Source organism: Tursiops truncatus, chromosome 13 (genome assembly GCF_011762595.2).
Source record: "Tursiops truncatus isolate mTurTru1 chromosome 13, mTurTru1.mat.Y, whole genome shotgun sequence".
Lineage (NCBI taxonomy): Eukaryota > Metazoa > Chordata > Mammalia > Artiodactyla > Delphinidae > Tursiops > Tursiops truncatus.
In genome coordinates, this window is record NC_047046.1 from 22,007,254 (window position 1) to 22,029,175 (window position 21,922).

The 21,922-nt window shown below is 44.0% G+C and overlaps 1 protein-coding gene across 2 annotated transcripts in view; it reads left to right on the top strand.

Moving 5' to 3' along the window:
• KREMEN1 (kringle containing transmembrane protein 1) overlaps nucleotides 1-21,922 on the top strand; it is a 64,817-nt gene that overhangs the window by 36,753 nt on the left and 6,142 nt on the right. The window contains exons 4-7 of one of the 2 annotated variants that reach the window (XM_033837131.2): nucleotides 3,800-3,924; nucleotides 10,525-10,678; nucleotides 20,322-20,654; nucleotides 21,505-21,666. In XM_033837131.2, coding sequence (XP_033693022.1) covers nucleotides 3,800-3,924; nucleotides 10,525-10,678; nucleotides 20,322-20,654; nucleotides 21,505-21,666 — 774 coding nt within the window. The remainder of the gene's footprint in view (nucleotides 1-3,799; nucleotides 3,925-10,524; nucleotides 10,679-20,321; nucleotides 20,655-21,504; nucleotides 21,667-21,922) is intronic. The other variant, XM_033837132.2, reaches the window with a different exon arrangement.

The window sequence follows — 21,922 nt, forward strand, 5'->3', positions numbered from 1 at the left end:
TGGAATGTACTGTAAAGATTACTCTGCTTGCAGTGTACTAACTAGATTAGAATAGGGTGAGCCTAGGAGCAGGGAAATGGAATAGGAGACTGATGGAATAGTCTGAGTGGGAGAACGGTGGCCTAAACGGGGGAAATGGCAGGCTGGATAGAGACGTGGACAGGTGTCTGCAGTATTTTAGGAGGTAGAATTGACAGTGTCTGGCAAGCGATTGACTTGGGTGTCAAGGATGATACCTAAGGCCATGGGTATTCAGAGGGGTGGAGCAGCAGCAGCATGGTGTGGTCTGATTTCCAGTGATCTACTTCCCGGTGCGTTTTGGGACCTCACTGCCCCACTGGAACATGAGCTGCCTGGATTTGCTCACCGAATTATTGTGAATAAAGCTTATAGGTTCCAGCTGCATCAATGCAAACTACGACCCTGTTTATGTCTAATCTTAACATTTATGATTATGTGCCTTGGGCTGTCTATAAATGAATACATAATATCATGCTTATTTGTGAACATAATGGAATAAATGAGAGAGAAATCAGAGTAAATGACCAAGACGATCATGATCAAGTAGCTCTTATTAAAAACCATTAAACGCATGGCTCAGGTTTCCATATGTAAAGCCCCTTTAACAAACTGGGCTTATAAGATATGCCTCCGACTAGAGATGCTTACTTAACTCACTGCATTTGTTTAAACTCTAAAATCCAGCCATTCCCAAGCTAGGCCCCCACTGAACACTGTGAACTCCTACTGCCTAGAGCTTTTCTGTTTGCATTTGCTTCTATAGAGATTTGGTTTGTTTCCGAAAGATGCATTGTAACATTTGTGTGGTGAGCCACATTTGTTATATTTGAACCATGTGTGATGCAAAGGAGAAGGGTAACCACTTGGCTTAGGGGGGAAGGATGACTCTTTGGGTTAACTTCCTGCCAATTTAAAATGAGCTGGTTAAATGTAGATGGTGACAGAAATTAAAAAGTGTGTATGTGTACATATATATATGATGCACACATATACCTATATACATGTATATTTTTATATGCCAAAAACTAGTTTGGATATAAAGCTTACTAAACTGGACCATGCTGTTCTCCAGTCTTAAACATAAAGGAAAAGTGCTTCCTAAGAATCTATATGTCTCACTTTGGAATTGGATAATGTATAACTCTTGACTGACCTAGAAGTGCTTCTAGGACCAGGCCTCATTCATGTCTTTTTATAGCTGTAGTTATGTAAACTATGAGGAGCCAAACAGAGAACGTAGGGAAAGGGCTTCATCTGATAGTGAAGTGATTCATAAATTAATAACACAGATGGAAAACTAAGGGGCAGAGAGGTTGATTTGTCCATGGCTCACAATAAATTCATTCCTTCATTCAATGAGCATATATTTAGTATGTGTTATATAGGTGTGTTAGTTGTCTATTGCTATATGACAAATTACTCTAAAATTTAATGAATCAAAACAACACACATTTTTTATTTTTTTATTTTTATTTTTTTTGTGGTACGCGGGCCTCTCACTGTTGTGGCCTCTCCCGTTGCGGAGCACAGGCTCCGGACGCACAGGCTCAGCAGCCATGGGTCACGGACCCAGCCGTTCCACGGCATGTGGGATCTTCCCGGACCGGGGCACGAACCCGTGTCCCCTGCATCGGCAGGCGGATTCTCAACCACTGCGCCACCAGGGAAGCCCAACACACATTTTTTAATGACTTTTTTAAAAATTATTTTTATTTATTTATTTGGCTGCGTTGGGTCTTCGTTGCTGCACGTGGGCTTTCTCTAGTTGCAGCGAGCGGGGGCTACTCTTCGTCGCGGCGCACGGGCTTCTCATTGTGGTGGCTTCTCTTGTTGCGGAGCACTGGCTCTAGGCGCACAGGCTTCAGTGGTTGCGGCTCGCAGGCTCAGTAGTTGTGGCTTGCGGGCTCTAGAGCACAGACTCAGTAGCTGTGGCGCATGGGCGTAGTTGCTCCACGGCATGTGGGATCTTCCCGGACCAGGGCTCGAACCCATGTCCCCTGCATTGGCAGGCAGATTCTTAACCACTGCACCACCAGGAAAGCCCCAGCACACATTTATTATCTCACACTTTCTGTGGGCCAGGAAATCTGGGCATGGCTTAGCTGGGTCCTCTGCTTCAAGGTCTCTCATGTGTCTGCCAGGGCCAGGATCTCCTCTGAAGGTTCCTCTGGGGAAGGATCTACTTCAAGCATACATAGTTGTTGGTGGGATTCAGCCTTTGCAGAAACTGAAAGTCTCAGTTCCTTGCTGGCTGTTGGCTGAAGGCCATTCTCAGTTCCTTGCCATATGACATCTTGGGCATGATATGTTGCTTTAACAAAGTATATAAGCTGAGAGGGCGATAGAGAGAGTCTACTAGCAAGACTAAAGTCACAGTCTCTTGTAACCCAATCACAGAAGTGGCGTCCCATCAACTTTGCCACGTTCTGTTGGACGAAAGCAAGTCACTCTTCCAGCCCACACTCAAGGGGAGGGGATCACACAAGGGCATGAACACCAGGAGGTAGGGATCATGGAGGGCCGTCTTTGAAAGCTGTCTACCACAGTTGGTATATATATTTAGGTTTCCTTATTCTCAGTTGCAGCTTTTTCTACTAGACCAGACCATCTGATTGTGTGAAACACTAATATGTTCACTGTGGTAAACAGAATAATCTCCTTCCCCAAAATGTCTATTTTGTAACCCCCAGAATCTTTAAGTATGTTACCTTACATGGCACATGTGATCAAGTTAAGAATTTTGAGATGGGGAGGATTGTCCTGAATTACCCAGGTGGGCCAGTGTAACCACACAGGTCCTTGTAACATAGAGGCAGGAGGACTAGAGTCAGAGAAGGTGATGTGATGATAGAAGCAGAGGGGGGCAAGCAGAGGCTGGGATGGGGCAGCCACAAGCCAAGGAATAGGGGCAGCTTCTAGGAGACGGAAAAGGCAAGGAACAGGTTGTCCCCTCGAGCGTGTGAAGGAACACAGCTCTGCTGACGCCTTGATTTTAGCCCCAAAAGACCCATTTAGTACATCTGACCTCCAGAACTGTTAAGATAATGAATTTATGCTACTTTAAGCCACTAGATTTGTGGTCATTTATTCCAGTAGCAATAGGAAACTAATACATTCACCAAAGGACCTGGTTAAACCAACTTGCGGGGCTTTTTAAGAAACAAGGGGAGGCATAAGGCATAGGATGGTGGGCTTCCAAGGGCTTTTTTGCTGTCCAGTGACTCTGAAACGTAATTTACATATTGTAGCTTCTCTGTTTTTAGGAAGTTATTCCTAGTTCTCATCAATACTAAATTCTATCAATATTGAACAGGTGAAAAATTTCTTAGGCTTAGTTATATGGGCCTCACTCGTCAAAATAAAACAAAAACATAGCAGCTAGCAGAGGACACTAAGGCTTCCTTTTTTTTTTTTTTTTTTTTTTTTTTTTGCGGTACGCGGGCCTCTAACTGCTGTGGCCTCCCCCATTGCGGAGCACAGGCTCCAGACACGCAGGCTCAGCGGCCTTGGCTCATGGGCCCAGCCGCTCTGCGGCATATGGGATCTTCCCAGACCGGGGCACGAACCCGTGTCCTCTGCATCGGCAGGCGGACTCTCAACTACTGCGCCACCAGGGAAGCCCAAGGTTTCCATTTTTAAAGCTTATTGCTTGTTATTCATTTGCACCTTAGGAGTGGAAATGTTGGCTGAGATGAGAGTACCTGACACAACACGCTTTTCCCTCTTGGTGTTCACAGCCAGATGTTGTAAAGTTCTTTTGTTTTTCTTTTTTCTTCAGTGCCTGGAAACCTTGGCTGCTACAAGGATCATGGAAACCCACCTCCTCTAACTGGTGCCAGTAAAACGTCTAACAGACTTACCATACAAACCTGTATCAGTTTTTGTCGGAGTCAAAGGTTCAAGGTAATGGTTCTGTGGCTATGTATCTATAGAAAAAGATAAAGGTGTAAGTGCATTCTGCTAAGATACCTTTAAAACATATAAATTTTAAAAAACAACCTGTGAAGCTATATGACTGTATACTTTTCTGCCAAGGAGAAGTTGGAGGAAGCGTGAGGCTTGGGATTCAAGGGCGTGAGGCAGCACTCTGTCCAAAGACTGCGAGAAAAGGGGAGGAAAAGCACCAATATCTGCATCCCAGTTTGACCTCCAACACAGTTACATGTGTCCTTGAGCCCCTGCATGTTATGAGCAGAGACATCTCTGGCTCCCTGGGGGATCTGGGAATAAGCCAAGGTAGTGGTTACTTCTTTGATACATTAGGGTGCCCTAGCCTGGACACCAGTCCAAAATAGTTTCTTTCCTTCCTATCCATTCTTCTATCTGAAACTCATTCGTCGGCCATGAAGGTTCAGTAATGCTCTTGTTTATTATATCAAAAAAAAGAAAGAAAAGTCTTTCCCTCCCTCCCTCCCTCCCTCCCTCCCTTCCTCCCTTCCTTCCTTCCTTCTTCAGTCAAAAGATCATTAATCAGGCCCAAGCGAGGAGAATAGACTGGCAGGGTTCAGGGCCTCTGTGGGGCAGGTAGCTGAGCAAGGCAGTTAGCCCAACGTGATCAAGGGATTGGTTGCTTGCAAAAGATTGAGCGTATAAGTAACTATATTGAGGATAATGGGAGCCAGGTTTCTCATTATTAGAGAAGAAAGCCAGGGAAAACTGGAATGAAGTCTATAGTGTTGGACAGGGATTGAAGTTATTAGTGTAGTGCATGGTTTCTGATACATATATATAGAGAAGTAAATTTAACTATAAAAGTGTGTGTGTGTATGTATGTATGTATATACATGTATATTTCCTAGGTCTGTCCACTGAAAAGGCCTGGGAACAGTGCCACACTGGTAGTAAAGGTCACATTTAGCACTCATATCTTGGTTTATAAATACTGTTCTCCATTAAAAAGAACTAGGGCTCCTTGGAGAAAATTGCTGATTCTAGAGAAATCGCAAGATAAGGTTGTTGGGTTTTTTTTTCTGAGAAAGCACAAGATGATCCTGAAACATCTTGTACAAGAAAGTAAGGAATGTGAGGGACTTGTCAAAAGGACACAGGAACCCACTTGGAGACACTCCCACTGGCTAAATCTAACATAATTTGAGCTTCAAAACAAATAATAAGAATAATAAATATACTCCATTAAATAAAATAAGAATCTGCAAATTCACGCTGATATAAAAAAATAACTGAATACTACCAAATGTAAAATAGATAGCTAGTGGAAACAGCCACATAGCACAGGGAGATCAACTTGGTGCTTTGTGACCACCTAGAGTAGTGGGATAGGGAGGGTGGGAAGGAGATGCAAGAGGGAGGAGATATGGGGATATATGTATAGCTGATTCACTTTGTTATAGAGCAGAAACTAACACACCATGGTAAAGCAATTATACTCCAATAAAGATGTTAAAAAAAAAAGTGAACAAATAAATGAGGAGAAGAAAAGCATTTCCTTACAGGAGAATGCCAACTAATAAATGTAGAAGAAATGATGGAATTAGAAAATTCACCATTTGGCCACCATCATAGTAATAATTGATTCAGAGAACAAATATCAAGGTATGTAAATATTCCACATCCTCATGGATGGTGAGTAAAAGTTTTACTAGTGAGTGAAAGTTGCGTGAGGAATAGGATATTTATATAGCTTCAGAGATCTCCCCACAAAATACTACCATAAAGGGAAAACAAGTAATTCTACAGTGAAGAAAACTGGCGTACACTACCATATGCAGGTGATCAAAGTTAGTATCACCAGTGATGGGACCACTAGACATTGTGTCTCACCTGACCTGTCAAGAGCATAACATCACTTTGGTGATTGTCTGCCAAAAATGTGTAATGTGAATATAAGCATGAAACACTAGGTAAATCTGAAACGAGGGACATTCTACAAAATAGCCTTTATTCTTCAGAAATGTTAGGGTCACAAAGGTCAAGGAAGGCCTGCAGCTATTCCAGATTGAAGGAGACTGAGGAGACCCGACAGCTAAGTATGTCTGTGATGCTGGATTGGATCCTTTTCTACAAAGGCAGTTGCCAACTTGAATGTGGGTCTCTAGGTGAGAGGGAAAGGGCAGTTCTTTGTATTATTCTTGCAACTTTTCTGTAGGTTTGGAATTATTTCAAAATGAAAATACAGCATAAGTATTTGAGAAAACACAACACCCATTAATGAGAAAAGTCATAAGCAAACTAGGAAGAGAAGGGAACTTCCTCAATTTGATTACGAGCATCTACCAAAAACGCTAAAGCTAAATTTATGTTCAGTGGTGAAAGGTTCAGTGCTTTACATGTACGATCAAGAACAAACAGTGAGACCCACTGCCACCTCTTCTGATCAGCATTGTATTGGAGGTCCTTTCCAATAAAATAAGGAAAGAAAAGTAAATAAAAGTCATGTAGGTTGGAAAGGGAGAAGTAAAATTTTCTTTATTTATGGACAAGATGATCATGTATGTAGACATAAGGAATCTATGAGAAAGCTATTAGAACTAATAAGTAGATTTAGCAGGGTTGCAGTTTATAAGGTCATATACAAAAATTAGTTGCATTTCTATATACTAAAAGTGAACAATTGAATTTTCAATTTAAAAATTAATTTTAAAAATAATTTTTAATTAACGTTTTATTTTAAAAATTAAAACAAAAATTTAAATGCTATTTACAGTAGCATAAATAACAGAAATAAGTTTAACAAAGGATATTGAAGACCTATACACTGAATACTACATGGCAAGGGAAAATTAAAGACGATCTAAATGAATGGAGACATAGACATTGTTCATAGATCAGAAGGCTCAATATTGTTATAATGTCAGTTTTCCCCAAATTGATCTATAGATTCAATACAATCCTAATCAAAATCATACCAGATTTTTTAAATTGTCAAGCTGATCCTAGAATTTATATGGAAAGGCAAAGAACTTAGAATAATCAAAATAATTTTTAAAGAGATCATCCTAGGAGGACTTGCCCTGCATGATCTCAAGACTTTCTGTAAAGCTACAGTAATCAAGACAGTAGTATTGGCATACAAATAGTCACATAGATCATGAGTCAGATTTGGCATGTGGGCCAAATCCTACCACCCACATATTTCTGTAAAAAAAAAAAAAAAGTTTTATTGACACACAGCCACACCCATTCCTGTATATATTGTCCAGGCCTGCTTTCATGTTTAGTCATTGAGAAGAGACCGTGTGACCCACAAAGCTAAAAACATTTACTGTATGACCTTTTATAGAAGGAGTTTTCCAACCTTTGTTATAGATCAATGGAACTGGATAGAGAGTCCAGAAATAGACCTGCACTTAGATGGACAGTTGATTTTCAACAGAGATGCCAAGGTAATTCAGTGGGAGAGAGGATAGTCTTTCAACAAATGGTTCTGGAGAACTGGAGCTCTTTATGAAAAACATGAACCCCTGTCCTTACATCACATCATAACTTCAAATTATACTACTGAAAAAATAGCTATAGTACTGACATAAAGATGGACATATAAGCCAATGGAATAGAATTTAGAGTCCAGAGATAAACCCATACATTTATCTAAGGCCAATTGATTTTTTTTTTAAGTTTCTTTTTTTTTTTTTTTTTTTTTTTTTTGCGGTACGCGGTCCTCTTAGTGTTGTGGCCTCTCCCGTTGCGGAGCACAGGCTCCAGACGCGCAGGCTCAGCGGCCATGGCTCACGGACTCAGCCGCTCCGCGGCATGTGGGATCTTCCCGGATCGGGGCACGAACCCATGTGCCCTGCATCGGCACGCGGACTCTCAACCACTGCGCCACCAGGGAAGCCCTAAGTTTCTTTTTTATGTGGACCATTTTTTTAAAGTCTTTATTAAGTTTGTTACAATATTGCTTCTGTTTTATGTTTTGGTTTTTTGGCCCTGAGGCATGTGGGATCTTAGCTCCCCGAACAGGGATCGAACCCACATCCCCTGCATTGGAAGGCAAAGTCTTAACCACTGGGCCGCCAGGGAAGTCCCAAGGCTAATTGATATTTGACAAGGGTGCCATATCATTCAATGGGGAAAGAATAGTCTTTTCAACAAATAGTGCTGGGACAACTGGATATCCACATGGAAAAAGAATGAATTTGGACCCCTACCTCATATTACATATGAAAATTAATTAAAAATGGATCACAGGCCTACATGTAACAGCTAAAACTATAAAAGTTTAGAAAGAAGTACGGGTACAAATATACATGACCTTGGATTAAGCAGTGGTTTTTTTAGTTATGATACCAAAAGCACAAACAAACAAAGAAAAAATAGGTAAATTGGACTTCATCAAAATTTAAAACGTCTGTGTATCAGGGACACTATTAAGAAAGTGAAAAAGCAACTCACAGAATAGAGAAAATATTTGCAAAACATATATCTGAATAAAAATCTAATGCCCAGAATATATAAAGAACTCTTACAATGTGACAATGAAAAGACAAGCAACCCAACTAAAAAATGAGCAAACGATCTGTAGATTTTTATTTATTTATTTATTTATTTATTTATTTATTTATTTATTTATTTTTGGCTGCATTGGGTCTTTGTTGCTGCGCATGGGCTTTCTCTAGTTGTGGCTAACGGGGGCTACTCTTTGTTGCCGGTGCACAGCCTTCTCATTGCGGTGGCTTCTCTTGTTGTGGAGCATGGGCTTTAGGCACGCGGGCTTCAGTAGTTGTGGCATGCGGGCTCAGTAGTTGTGGCTCTCAGGCTGTAGAGTGCAGGCTCAATAGTTGTGGTGCATGGGCTTAGTTGCTCCACGGCATAGTTGTGGCTAGCGGGGGCTACTCTTCGTTGCGGTGCACAGGCTTCTTATTGTGGTGGCTTCTCGTGTTGTGGAGCATGGGCTCTAGGCACGCAGGCTTCAGTAGTTGTGGCACGCGGGCTCAGTAGTTGTGGCTCACAGGCTGTAGAGCGCAGGCTCAGTAGTTGTGGCTCACGGGCTTAGTTGCTCCAGGCATGTGGGATCTTCCCAGACCAAGGCTCAAACCCTTGTCCCCGGCATTGGCAGGCGGATTCTTGACCCCTGTGCCACCAGGGAAGCCCTGATGAGCAAAGGATTTGAATAGACATTTCTCCATAGAAGATGTACAAATGGCCAATAAGCACATGAAAAGATGCTGAATATTACTAGTCTTTAGGGAAATGCAAATCAAAACCAATCAGATACCACTTCATATAATAAATAACCTAGGACAGCTGTAATTTTTTTTAAACGACAAAAGCAAGTGTTAGTGAGGTTGTAGAGAAATTACAACCCAGAAATCTCATTTCTAGGTATTTACCCTAGAGAAAGGAAAACTTACGTTCACACAAAAATCTACACAAATGTTTATAGCAGCTCTATTTTATAATTATGAAAAACTAAAAACAACTCAATGGATTAACAAACTGTGGTACATTCATACAACAGACTACTGCTCAGCAAATTATAAAATACATGCGTCAATTTGGATGAACCTCAGAGACATTATGCTGAGTGAAAGAAGCCACTCTCAAAACATAACATACTGTATGATTCCATGTACAGTATACAATGTCTTAGTCCATTCTGGCTGCTGTTACAAAATGGTTGGCTTAAACCAAGCATTCATTTCTCATGGTTCTAAAGGCTGAGAAGTCCAAAATCAAGGCTTTGGCAGATTTGGTGTCTGGTGATGGCCCGTTTCCTGGTTCATAGATGGCCATCTTCTCACTGTGTCCTCGCATGGCAGAAGGGGCAAGGGGGTCTCTTTTATAAAGGCTCTAACCCCATTCATGAGAGCAAGCCCTCACTTCCCAGAGGTCTCACCACTAAGTACCATCACATTGGGAATTAGCTTTCAACATATAAATTTCGGGGGTTGGGGGGGACACCGGCATTCAGTCTATAGCGTATGACATACTCGAAAAGATAAAACTATAGTATAGAAAACTAATTAGTGGTTGCCAGGGGTTCTAGAGGGAGAACTATTATATAAAGCGATAGCACAATTCCTGGGGTGATGCACCTGTTCTGTATCCTGATTGTAGTGGTGGGTGTACAAATCTATACATAGGTTAAAATTCATAGGACTGTGTACCATATAAATAGTCGTACTGTATGGTAATATAAAAAATAAAAATGTTAAATGGGGCCTAGAGTAAGTTTTCTGTGAGTACTAACTTTAAAGCATTTACCACCTGGCACATAGTAAACATTCAATAAAGTGTTTAGCTGTTATTATTATTAATGTTTCAAGTTAATGAGATTCCCCCCTGCCTTTAACTTACTTAAATACAGTAGAAATGCAAACATTAATAAGGGATGCTTACTGAAGGGGAAGCACCGTGGTGGTGTGTAGTTACCAGTCCACATGTAATGAAGTGTGGTGAGGGTGGGATGAGGCAGAGGTCCCTGGGGAACATGGGCTGGGAAGACGAAGTGCTTGCTTGCTGGGGGCCAAACCTGCCAGGCTCCTTCAGGCCACCAACACCCCTGACTGACGCTTACCAAGTGCTGCTTCTCTGTCGTGGCAGTTTGCCGGGATGGAGTCAGGCTATGCTTGCTTCTGTGGAAACAGTCCTGATTACTGGAAGTACGGGGAGGCAGCCAGTACTGAGTGCAACAGCGTCTGCTTCGGGGATCACACCCAGCCCTGTGGGGGCGATGGCAGGATCATCGTCTTTGACAGTGAGTATGCCCTGTGCCCGGCACTGTCCAAGGCACAGGAACCCTGGGCCAGGGGAACCAGCCTGCCCCTGCTTCCTCCCTCCCCGTTATCCATTCATTCACTTGGCAATACTTATTAAGCACCTACTACAGGCCAGGCAGTCACTGACCAGACCCTGGGGATACAGCACTGAACCAGAAGACTCTAGAAGGGAGCACAGACGTTTAACAAGTAATTACTTACAGTTGTGCCCTGGCCTATTGTGAGATGCTCAGACAACCTAGAAAAGATAATAGGGACACTGATGTAATGGTTCAGTATCAGCTTTAAGATCCTCTTGTTTAATGTAATTTGCAAGCCCTTTTAGTGTTTTCTGAGGCATCTGAGATCTTACTGTGATAAGATCACACACATCTTACTGTGATAGAGCAGAGAAGAGATGCAAAGCTTCGAGTTATCTTTCCAGGCCTGGTACTGAGTGTGCTCTGACCCACCCATCTCCTCCCTGACCCGCCACTCCGCCACTCTGTGAGATGCTGGCCAGGGCAGAGCATCTAAACGGGGTATGGCCTGGGGCCTTGACCTCTTCAACCGCTGGCCCACTTGATCCCCCGTAATCCACCCACATCTATGCGGTGGTAATGAGAGTTTGCAAGCGCCCTCGTACCAGTGCAGCGCCAGATTTTAAGATGGCAGAAAGGAGATAGTCACAGATGAGGCAGACGAAGGGAAAGGCTTGAGCTTACTGAGACACACTGTAGAGTCTACAGTGTTGTTAGTCCCCAGGCTAGATTAGATGCTGACATCTTGACTAGGCTGAGTGGCTCAGTTTTAAGCCAGAATGTCATGTGGTGCGTCAGTGTCCTGGGGCTGCTGCCATAGCAAATTATCACCAACTGGGTGGCTTCACACAACAGAAATTTCTTCTCTCATAGTTTGGGAGCCTAGAAGTCCAAAATCAAGGCGTTGTCAGGGCCATGTTCCCTATGAAGGCTCCAGGGAAGAATCTTCCTTTGCCTCTTCTTACTATCTGGTCATTGCTGGCAGTCTTCGGCATTCCTTGACTTGTAGCTGCATCACTCCGGTCTCTGTCTTCTTTACGTGACTGACTTCCCTCTGTGCCTCCTTACAAGGACACTAGTCATTGGATTAGGCCTACCCTAATCTAGTACAGCCTCAGTTAACTTGATAACATGTGTAAAGACCCTGTTTTCAAATAAGGTCACCAACACAGACACCAGGCATTAGGACTTAAACATATCTTTTTGGAGGACATGATTCAGCCACTACGTATGGTGTCTGTAAAACCCAGCCCGAGTTTATAACTGATGCTTTCGCAGGTTACAGCTTAGACACTGTCAAAAATGTGTTTTTTTGTGGGGGGAGGACAGCGGGAGGATTGGCGAGCAGAACTCACGTGGTTAATTTTTGGTCTTTTTAGTTGTGTGCCCATTGGAGACTGTCAGTGGCTTTCTATACATCCTGTTTTGCTCAGTGTTAGTACCTCTGTTAAAGGCTGCACCTTAGCTAATGTTTAAGGGAGAATAGTTGGCAAATAATATGTGCTGCACATCCATTTAGCCTTTCATCTCCAGAGTTCATTGTTATAAAATCCTCTGCCTCAACACCCCAACCCAGGAGAGTATGTTGGCTGACCTTACAGAGTGCCTGGTATACTCTTTTTTTTTTTTTTTTTTCTGCCAAGGGTGACCTTCAAGATTCAGCTAAATCCTGCACACCGTTTTGGTTTTTTGTTTTGTTTTGTTGTTGCTGTTGTTGTTGCTGTTTTTTTTTAAATTTATGGCCACACCGCGAGACACGTGGGATCTTAATTCCTCGACCAGGGGTTGAACCCGCGCCCCCTGCATTGGAAGGTGGAGTCTTAACCACTGGACTGCCGGGGAAGTCCACTGCACACTGTTCTTAATGTTCAGTACTTCTGTTTTTCTCATAACACCTATTCTTTACCTTCCCTACATCCCTTTTCTATCTCTGTTCTTCCTGTTGTTGTTTTTGTGTGTGTGTGTGTATGGTATGCGGGCCTCTTACTGCTGTGGCCTCTCCCGTTGCAGAGCACAGGCTCCAGAAGCGCAGGCTCAGCGGCCATGGCTCACGGGCCCAGCCGCTCCGCGGCATGTGGGATCTTCCCGGACCGGGGCACGAACCCGTGTCCCCTGCATCGGCAGGCGGACTCTCAACCACTGCGCCACCAGGGAAGCCCTGGTATACTCTTAAGTAAAAAAAATGAGAAAAATACTGAGTCCCTAGTATGTAAGGCTTTATAAGAATCGTCACGTTGGGCCCTCCTGGCAGCCATCTGAGGAAGGCATTATTATCCCTCTCATTTTACGGAAGAGAGTCCTAGGTTGTGGAGAGGATAAATAACTTGCCAGGACTCACACCACCAACAAGCCGTGGGCATAGACAGTAAACAGAAGCAGGGTGTGTGGGTTCATTACCTGTTTTTCTACTTTAAACAGAATATAGTGTTAATTTTTTTTAATGAAAAATAAGTGTTGGTGAGAATATGGAGAAATTGAAACCCTGTACGTTGTTGGTATAAATGTTAATGGTGCAGCTCCTTTGAAGCAGTCTGGCAGTTCCTCAAAACGTGAAACAGAATCATCTTATGACCCAGTAATTCCACTCCTAAGTATATACCCGAGAGAGCTGAAAACATACGTTCACACAAAAGCTTGTACATGAATGTTCATTAGCAGCATTATTCATAACAGCCAAAAAGTAGCAACAACCCAGATGTCCATCAACTGACAAATGGGTGAACAAAATGTGGTGTGTCCATACAATGGAATATTATTTAGCCCCAAAAAGAAATGAATTACTGACCCCTGCCACAACATGAGGAACCTTGAAAACATGATGCTCGGTGAAAGAAACCAGACATACGGGGCGCATATTTAATGATTCCATTGATAAGAAATGTCCAGAATAGGCAAATCCATACAGACAAAAAACAGATTAATGGTTGCCAAGAGCTGGGGAAAGGGGAGGCATGAGAAATGATTGCTTAGGAGGTATGGGTTTTCTTTTTGGGGTAATGAAAATATCCTGGAATTAGATAGTAGCAGTGGATACACAACATTGTGACAAAACTAAATACCACTGAATTGTACTCTTTTAAGTGGTTAAAATGGTGAATTTCATATCAATAAAAATAAGTGTAGTTTTTATATGGTACTCTTTCATTCATTTAGCACATTTTTATTGGGTATCTTCAGTGTGGCAGATAAATTATGTTTTATTTGCACAGTGCCTCTACTGGAGCGTCAAACGGAAATAATTTGGTTTAAAGTCAGTCATCTTTGTACCAAGTATCATCTTTGGTACTAGAAATATATCTAGGAGTTAGCACTGGGCCTCACACAAAAGTGCCCTAAGACAAATTAATTACGATGAAAATAATTGCTCTCTATTGAGTGCTTGCTTCATGTTAGACTTGATGCTGGGGCACTTGTTTAGTTTGTTATTTAATCCTTGCAACAGCCCAGTTGATAAGGAAGCTGTGGATCAAAAGATTAAATAATTTGTCCAAGCTAATAAGTGCCAGAGCCAGGATTCAAACTCAGGTTTGCCACAGTTTTTTATTTTTCTATTTTCAGCAGCTAAAAATCCCTTGTATTAACAATAACAAAATAGATCATAATACCAGATCCAGTTTAATGCTTTAAAAGTATGTGAACAGGGCTTCCCTGGTGGCGCAGTGGTTGAGAGTCCGCCTGCCGATGCAGCGGACACGGGTTCGTGCCCTGGTCTGGGAAGATCCCACATGCCGCGGAGCGGCTGGGCCCGTGAGCCATGGCCGCTGAGCCTGCGCGTCCGGAGCCTGTGCTCAGCAACGGGAGAGGCCACAACAGTGAGAGGCCCGCGTACCAAAAAAAAAAAAAAAAAGTATGTGAACAAAGTTTGCCCAGTTGTTCAGATTATGATCAAACTGGCCCCTTCCGCAGGTCTCTAACTGCCCCCTCTGGCTTCCACGCCCTCGAGGACTAAAAAGAATGGCACTGAGAGGCTGCCTATTCCAGTCTTCAGAGGCCCCGATGTGTGTTGACTGGCAGGGGCCCCTGACAGCAGCCAACTCATAATTCGTACCCCACAGCTTTGTAAAGAAAGGTACAAAATGCAGCACTGTAGAAATAATCTGTAAAGTTTCATCTGTTAGGAGTAAAATAGTTTAAAGAGCTTAAGTACTGCCTCATGGAGATCCTTATGATCCACTGGATGAGGCTGAGCATTTCAGAGATGGTGACTGCAGACTATCCCGTAATTTGAGAGGGCAAAGGTGCCTCTCCTAAGAGATTGGAGGAGAGTTAGATGTGAGAAAGGGACCAGGTTTCAGTCTCTGTGTCTCAGAACAACCACCTCGGGAGAGAGACTACTCAGGCAGCGGGCGGAAGCTGTCTGCTCAGTATTTGTTGCCACATCCAGTGATTTGTCACAGGCTCTGTGACTGATTTTCCAGCAGGCTCTCATGAGCTTAGGGAGGTTGCTGAAGTAGGTTGTGTTCTGTGTGTAAAAGTGGCGCTGATGAAGGCTTCAGAGCCTCTGCTGCCCCCAGAGTTAAACGTACTGAATTAACAGAACCAAACAGAAGATCAGATAGGCCAGTGTCAGCAACAGGTCACAGGGACTGCCCAACAGCCCTCTTGGCCTCCCTCAGCTTCTAGGCACTGAAGGGAGAAGTGAGTCATATAGGTTGGGTCTTACTTGGTAACATTAGTGGATCACTTATATTTACAGGGCACTGTGCTATCCATTTCCCAGGCATTCTCTCCCTTAATTCTCATAATACTGTGAAGCAGGTACTGTTATCTTTACTTGCCCCACAAGAAAACTGAGGCTCATAAAAGTTTAGTAACTTGCCCAGAGTCCCACAGATAGAGATCCTGCCCTCATGGAACTTACATTTTGGTGGGAAGGGAGGAGATTAATGGTGAAAAAGATTGAGGGCCTAAGGACATGTAGGATCTGACAGCTGGGACTGTATTAGTAATTGTATTTCATAGATTCCAAGATGCCATCAGTTGTGAGATGCAACATTATTTTATATGCCACTGAAGGGAAAAAAATGCTTCCAATTAAACAGTGACATGCACGGACTGAAAGACACATCCTAGGTTGTGTGTCAGGTCAATGTCCCCTTCAAAAAATAAGATCTTGAATATATTCGTAAGTTTTAAGTTTCCTTATTATCCGAAATGTAAGTTTCCTTTTTTCCTGAATTATCACTGAACTTAATAATCCATCATAGATGTCACGTGCTTATTCTCAAAATTGCTGAATTGGATGTACTGTCAGCATGGCACGCATCTAGGAATCGAAATTTCTGAGTTTGTCTGCCTTTGCTGTTGAAACATCAGTTTAACCTGGACACTTTTTTCTTTTCAAATAATAATAATAAAATAACTAACACGTAACTGAGCTTGTACTCTGTGCCAGATCTCATACTAAACACTTTACATGCATCAACTCATTTTGATTCTTATAACCTCATGAGGGAGAAACTATTACTAATTTCATTTTATAGATGAGGAAACTGAGGTATACAGAAGATAAGTATCTTGCTCAAATTCATAGTTAGTACATGGTAAAGTCAAGATTAGAACCCAGGAATCTTTATTTTTTTAATTTAGGTTTATTGAGGTGAAATTACGTATAGTAAAGTCACCCTTTTAGTTGCATAGTCCAGTAAGATTTGACAAATATGTACACAGTCGAAATATAGGACATTTTTGTCACCTCAGAAAGCTCTCTTGTGCCCCTTTGTGGTCACCACCCCCAGCCCTCAGCAGCCACTGATCCCGTGTTCCATCTGTATGGTTTTGTGTTCTGAACAAAGTCATATAAATGGAATTATACAGTACTTAAACATTTGCGTTTGGCTTCTTTCACTTAGAAGAATACTTTCGAGATTCGCTTGTGTTGTTTCAGTAGTTCCTTTTTATTGCTAAGAAACATGCCTTTGTACAAATGTATCAGAACTCATTCATCATTTACCAATCGATAAACATCAGTCTATGATAAAGATGCTGTACAGCTGCTGTACACACACATGTACAGGTGTTTGTGTGAGCGTGTGTTTGTATTTCTCTTGGGTGAGTACCTAGGAATTACAGCATTTCTGGGCCATACACTAAGTGCATATTCAGCGTTTATAAGACACTGCCAGCTGTTTTTTGAAGTGGTTATACCATTTTGCGCTCTGGCTGACAAGATATAAGATTTCCAGTTGCTCCTCATCCTCACCTGTACTTTTGTATTGTCTCTTTTTTAATGTTAACCATTCTGTCGTGTGTGTCGTGGTAACTCATGGTTTTACTTTGCATTTCCATAATTTCTAATGATGTTGAACATCTTTTCATGTTCTTATTTGCCATCTGGTATCATATTCTTTCGGCCTAAAGAAGTTCCTTTAGCATTTTCTCTAATGCAGGTCTGCTGTCAATGGCTTCTCTCAGCTTTTGTTTGAGAAAGCCTTATTTCACCTTCTTTTTTTTTTTGGCCATGCCACACGGCATGTGGGATCTTTGTTCCCGGACCAGGGATCGAACCTGGGCCCTTGACAGTGAAAGTGCCGAGTCCTAACCACTGGACCTCCTGGGAATTCCCTTTGTTTTTTAAATTTTTATTTTATTTGCCTGAAGATTGCTGAGATTCTTAAATAACCTTTCATCAACTTTGGAGCATTCTTAGCCATTATCTCTTCAACTATTTCTCCTATCTTATTCTCTTTTTCTTCTCTTTCTGGGACTCCAATTATATACTGTTAGACCGTTTGATATTGTGCCCCAGCTGTTGGAAGCTCTGTTCTGCTTTTTTCATTTATTTTTTTCTCTGTGTTTCATTTTGGATAATTTCTACTGACCTATTTTCAAGCATGTTGATTCTTTTCTCAGTGTGTGTAATCTGTTTCTAAGCCCATCAAAGGAATTCTTCATCTCTAATATTGTTTGTTTTATTTCTAGAATTTACATCTGACTCTTTTTTGTAGTTTCCATATCTCTGCTGAAATTTCCAATCTGTTCAAGCAAGTTGTCCATCTTTTCCCCTAGGTATTTTCTGTCTGGTAGTTCTAATGTCTGGGTCATTATTGAGTCTGGTTCTGTGGATTGTTTTATCTCCTTTTTTAAAAATTGAGATGTAATTGACATATAACACTGTATTAGTTTTAGGTGTACAACATAATCACTCAATACGTATATATTGATGTTTTATCTCTTGACAGTGTCTTTTTTTTTAATATAAATTAATTAATTTATTTTTGGCTGCTTTGGGTCTTCGTTGCGGCGCGTGGGCTTCTCATTGCACTGGCTTCTCTTGTTGCGGAGCACAGGCTCTAGGCACACAGGCTTCAGTGATTGTGGCACACAGGCTCAGTAGTGGCTTGCAAGCTCTAGAGCGCAGGCTTAGTAGCTGTAGCGCATGGGGGCTTCACGGCATGTGGGATCTTCCCTGACCAGGGATTGAACCCGTGTCCCCTGCATTGGCAGGTGGATTCTTAACTATCGCACCACCAGGGAAGTCCCGACAGTGTCTTTTATTTTCCTTTCTTTTATTTTCCTTTCTTTCTTGCTTGCTTGCTTTTATGTTTTGTGTGTTGTAATATTGTATTGAATACCGTACACTATACGTAGAAGGATAGTAGAGGCTGAGGAAGTGTATTTACACCTGGAAATGGGCAGGCCTGCTCGGTGTGGGGATTGATTGAGCCTTTCTATCAGTGGTCGAGCTGGGTTTGGGTTTCCCTGTTCCTATCATCACCTGCAGTGCATGTCAACCTTCAGATTCCTCCCATGATGGCTACTGTTACCTCGTGCTCAGTGTGGAGCCTGGGATGCCAGTGGGGTTTTTTCATTGTTCCCATTCCACCCTCAACTTTGAGCAGTTCCTCCTTGCCCGTGACCTTTCCCCTCCCTTGATGGTAGACTTCTGCTGCTTGTTACTTGGTGCTGTGCTCGTGGTGTGGTTGGGGTTTCTTGGTTCTCCTGCTCCATCCTCCATCTCAGACACGTCGTGTCACTGGGCCTCAGGGATGGGGTCTTTCCAGCATCCCCAAATACCCCTCTCCCGGCAGCCGAGCACTGCCTTGTATCTGTGGGGGCTTCCGGGAAGAAGAGGGTCTCCTGCCCCTCCATTGGGTAGCAGACCTCTGCTTGGCATTGGTCCAGGATCCTGGGGCTCAAGGCAACCAGGGGCTGATGGCTTTTGCCTCTGCTCTTCCCCTAGAAGCAATGAGTCTTTGTCTGGTTACTTTGACAGGAACGAGAGAGTCTCCTGCTCCCTCCCCAGGGGCTTCTACGCTGGCCCTGGGAGCAGGAGGGTTTGCTGCCCCTCCCCTTGCAGCTTAAGGCTTTTGTTTCCTTTGAGAGGAGGGTCCTGGAAGAGGGCAGGGTTTCAGGCCTGTCCCCCAGCAGTGGCTCATCACCTCCTACCCGTCACCTTCTGCTCACTGGTACCACCAATGGGGACCCTTTGGTGTCCTGCCCTACCCTGGTCATTCTCGTGGGCCCTGGGTGGAGGCCTGCACAGAATTGCTTGCAAGTGAGTGCAGACTCCTGTTGTGTCTGGGGTCCCCGGGCATCCTGGACTGAGAGGCTAGCCCACATTCAGCCTTTAGAAATTTGTTAAAATTTTAGCTGCTTTCTTCTTACTTACTTTCATGGCGACCCCCTCTTCCTCTTGTGCTCCGTCAACGATGAAACACTTTGTGTGGCCTGACTCTCCTCAGAGGAGCTTCTTACTTTTTAGAATTAAATTGCCTTGGTTGTCTTGAGACCTCAGCTTTCTAATGCATTGAAGAAAAGTTCTGAGCTTTTTCTCATTGTTAGGATGAAAGCAGCTTTCTACATCCTAAAGGGAAGCAGAACTCCCCCAAAGCCTGCTTTTTAAATCCCGGCCCTACCCTCCCTCTTGAGGACTTTCATTTCCAGGATCTTATTTGCACTTCAGCACATAAGATACAGTGAAGTGTATCTGCCACTCAGAACCTGCCACTCAGAACTGGGAGTCCAGAGACATCAAATGTGCTGCTGCAGAGTGATCAGTGAGCTTCCCCTCTGCAGAAAGTCATTTCTTGTGCCACAGTTTCCCACTTGGAAAAACAAGTGTGGCCCCTCAAATGAACCTCGCACCCCTAAGGTACTTGGGATGCCCTCCGCTTTTTACGACCTTACCTCATCAGTGCCCCCTGCAGAGAGGTCCTGTGTTTTCATGTGCTTTGTCTCATCTGTCCTCACACATTTATGTGATACGAGAGCAGGTAGGTGGTGGTCTCTCCACTCTCAAAGCTGTGAGAAGCTAGAGGTCTGGATGTGAAGTATGGCCCCTGGGATCAATGGCCCAGCTGGTTCCGAACCCAGACTCTCTGACTCCAGCCTGGCCCCTGCCGGGGCCGCACTGCTGTGCTGTGTGCTAACTTTAAGGTCTCCTGGGGGAAAAAAAAAAAGCCTCCAGTCATTTGTTCAGGGTTTAAGCGATTCATTCTGTGATTCAATCCTGAAACATGAGACAGTCTGGTTTTGCAGACAAAAAACAACATCCCAAACTGGATCCCATCAGCTAGGAAGTTTTGTTTGTGACAGGTTGAAAAGTGAGCCCTGTGGCCGAGCCCCAGCCTGAGGGCTGGTATCCTTTTGTCTCCTGCAGCTCTGGTCGGTGCCTGTGGTGGGAATTACTCGGCCATGACTTCCGTGGTCTATTCCCCCGACTTTCCCGACGCATACGCCACAGGGAGGGTCTGCTACTGGACCATCCGGGTCCCGGGAGCCTCCCACATCTACTTCAACTTTGCCTTGTTTGACATCCGGGATTCCGCAGACATGGTGGAGCTGCTGGACGGCTACACCCACCGCGTCCTGGTCCGTTTCAACGGGAGGAACCGCCCACCTTTGTCCTTTAACATCTCTCTGGACTTTGTCATCTTGTATTTCTTCTCTGATCGCGTCAGTCAGGCCCAGGGATTTGCTGTCTTGTACCAAGGTAAGACCCCGGCCTCCTTGGGCTCCCCTTGAACCTCATTGTGACGTGTGGACCTCGGGTGCTTCTTGCCAGAAGGACTGTACGTCAGGATCTGCCCACTCAACTTGCAGGTTTTCCCGCCTCCTATTTTATAACTTGTACCCACTTCATGATACAGAAACGAGGTGCCACCTGTGAGTTCTGCTGTCTTAGTCGTTCTCATGACAGTTTTCATGGGAGAGTTAAAAGACTAACTAAAAGAAAGAGCTGAGATTGGCAGAATCGGAAGATTCCAGAGAGGTCATTTGCTCCATCCTCCTGCCTCTGAACATCCTAGCCAATCCCCAAAGCCTGGTTTACCATCTTCAGACCCTCCTAACATGGGGCTGCACTCCTGCCCCTGTAATGTGAACACACGTGTGCTAGGCACAACTCCTTGCCCGCACATGAGAACACAGCAGGTGTCCATGACCTAGTCTCTGTCCTGGACGTCAAGGGCCTCAAGAAGAGTTCGGTCAGTGTGCGGCTACAGGAAGGAGGAGGAGGCCTCCTCACGGGTGGGACAGGCTGAAAGAACAGGTAGAGTTGGGGCAGACAGATAGGAAGGAAGAGGGCCTTCGGGGCAGAGGGACCATAGCTGCAGAGGCACAAGGGCAGGAAAACCCTAAAGCACGTTCCGGGATCCACGCAGAGACACGTCAAATGGCTCCTTCGGAGCCAGAGCCTGGCAGGTTCTGCTTTGGGGCCAGCGGGGCCAAGAATTGCCCCCAGCACTGAACCATAGAAAACTGCCTTCTCTTCATGACCAGTGCCTCCTCCTCTTCATTGTCTCCACCAGCTTTCCCCCAGCTAATTCCTTTTGATCTTCCAGCCGTCAAGGAAGACCCGCCACAGGAGAGGCCCACTGCCAACCAGACGCTGGCTGAGGTGTTCACGGAGCAGGCCAACCTCAGTGTCAGCGCTGCCCGGTCCTCCAAAGTCCTCTACGTCATCACCACCAGCCCCAGCCACCCACCCCAGACCATGCCAGGTAGCAGTTCCCAGACACCATCAAAGGGGTGGGAGCCACAGAGCTTGGGGGTAGTGCACTTGGCGGTTACAGAAACAGAGCTCTCTCAGGTGTTTCTCTTTCCGAGGTAGGCTGGGGGTCCTGGCTCCATGACTCTGTTTGTCCTGGCCTTGGAGGGACATTTTCTCTTTAGCTTGATTCCGTAGTCCTTACCTCCAACATCCAACACGGCTGCCTTTAGTACGTGGTGATTAATCAGCTAACCCAGTGTTTCCTGCGG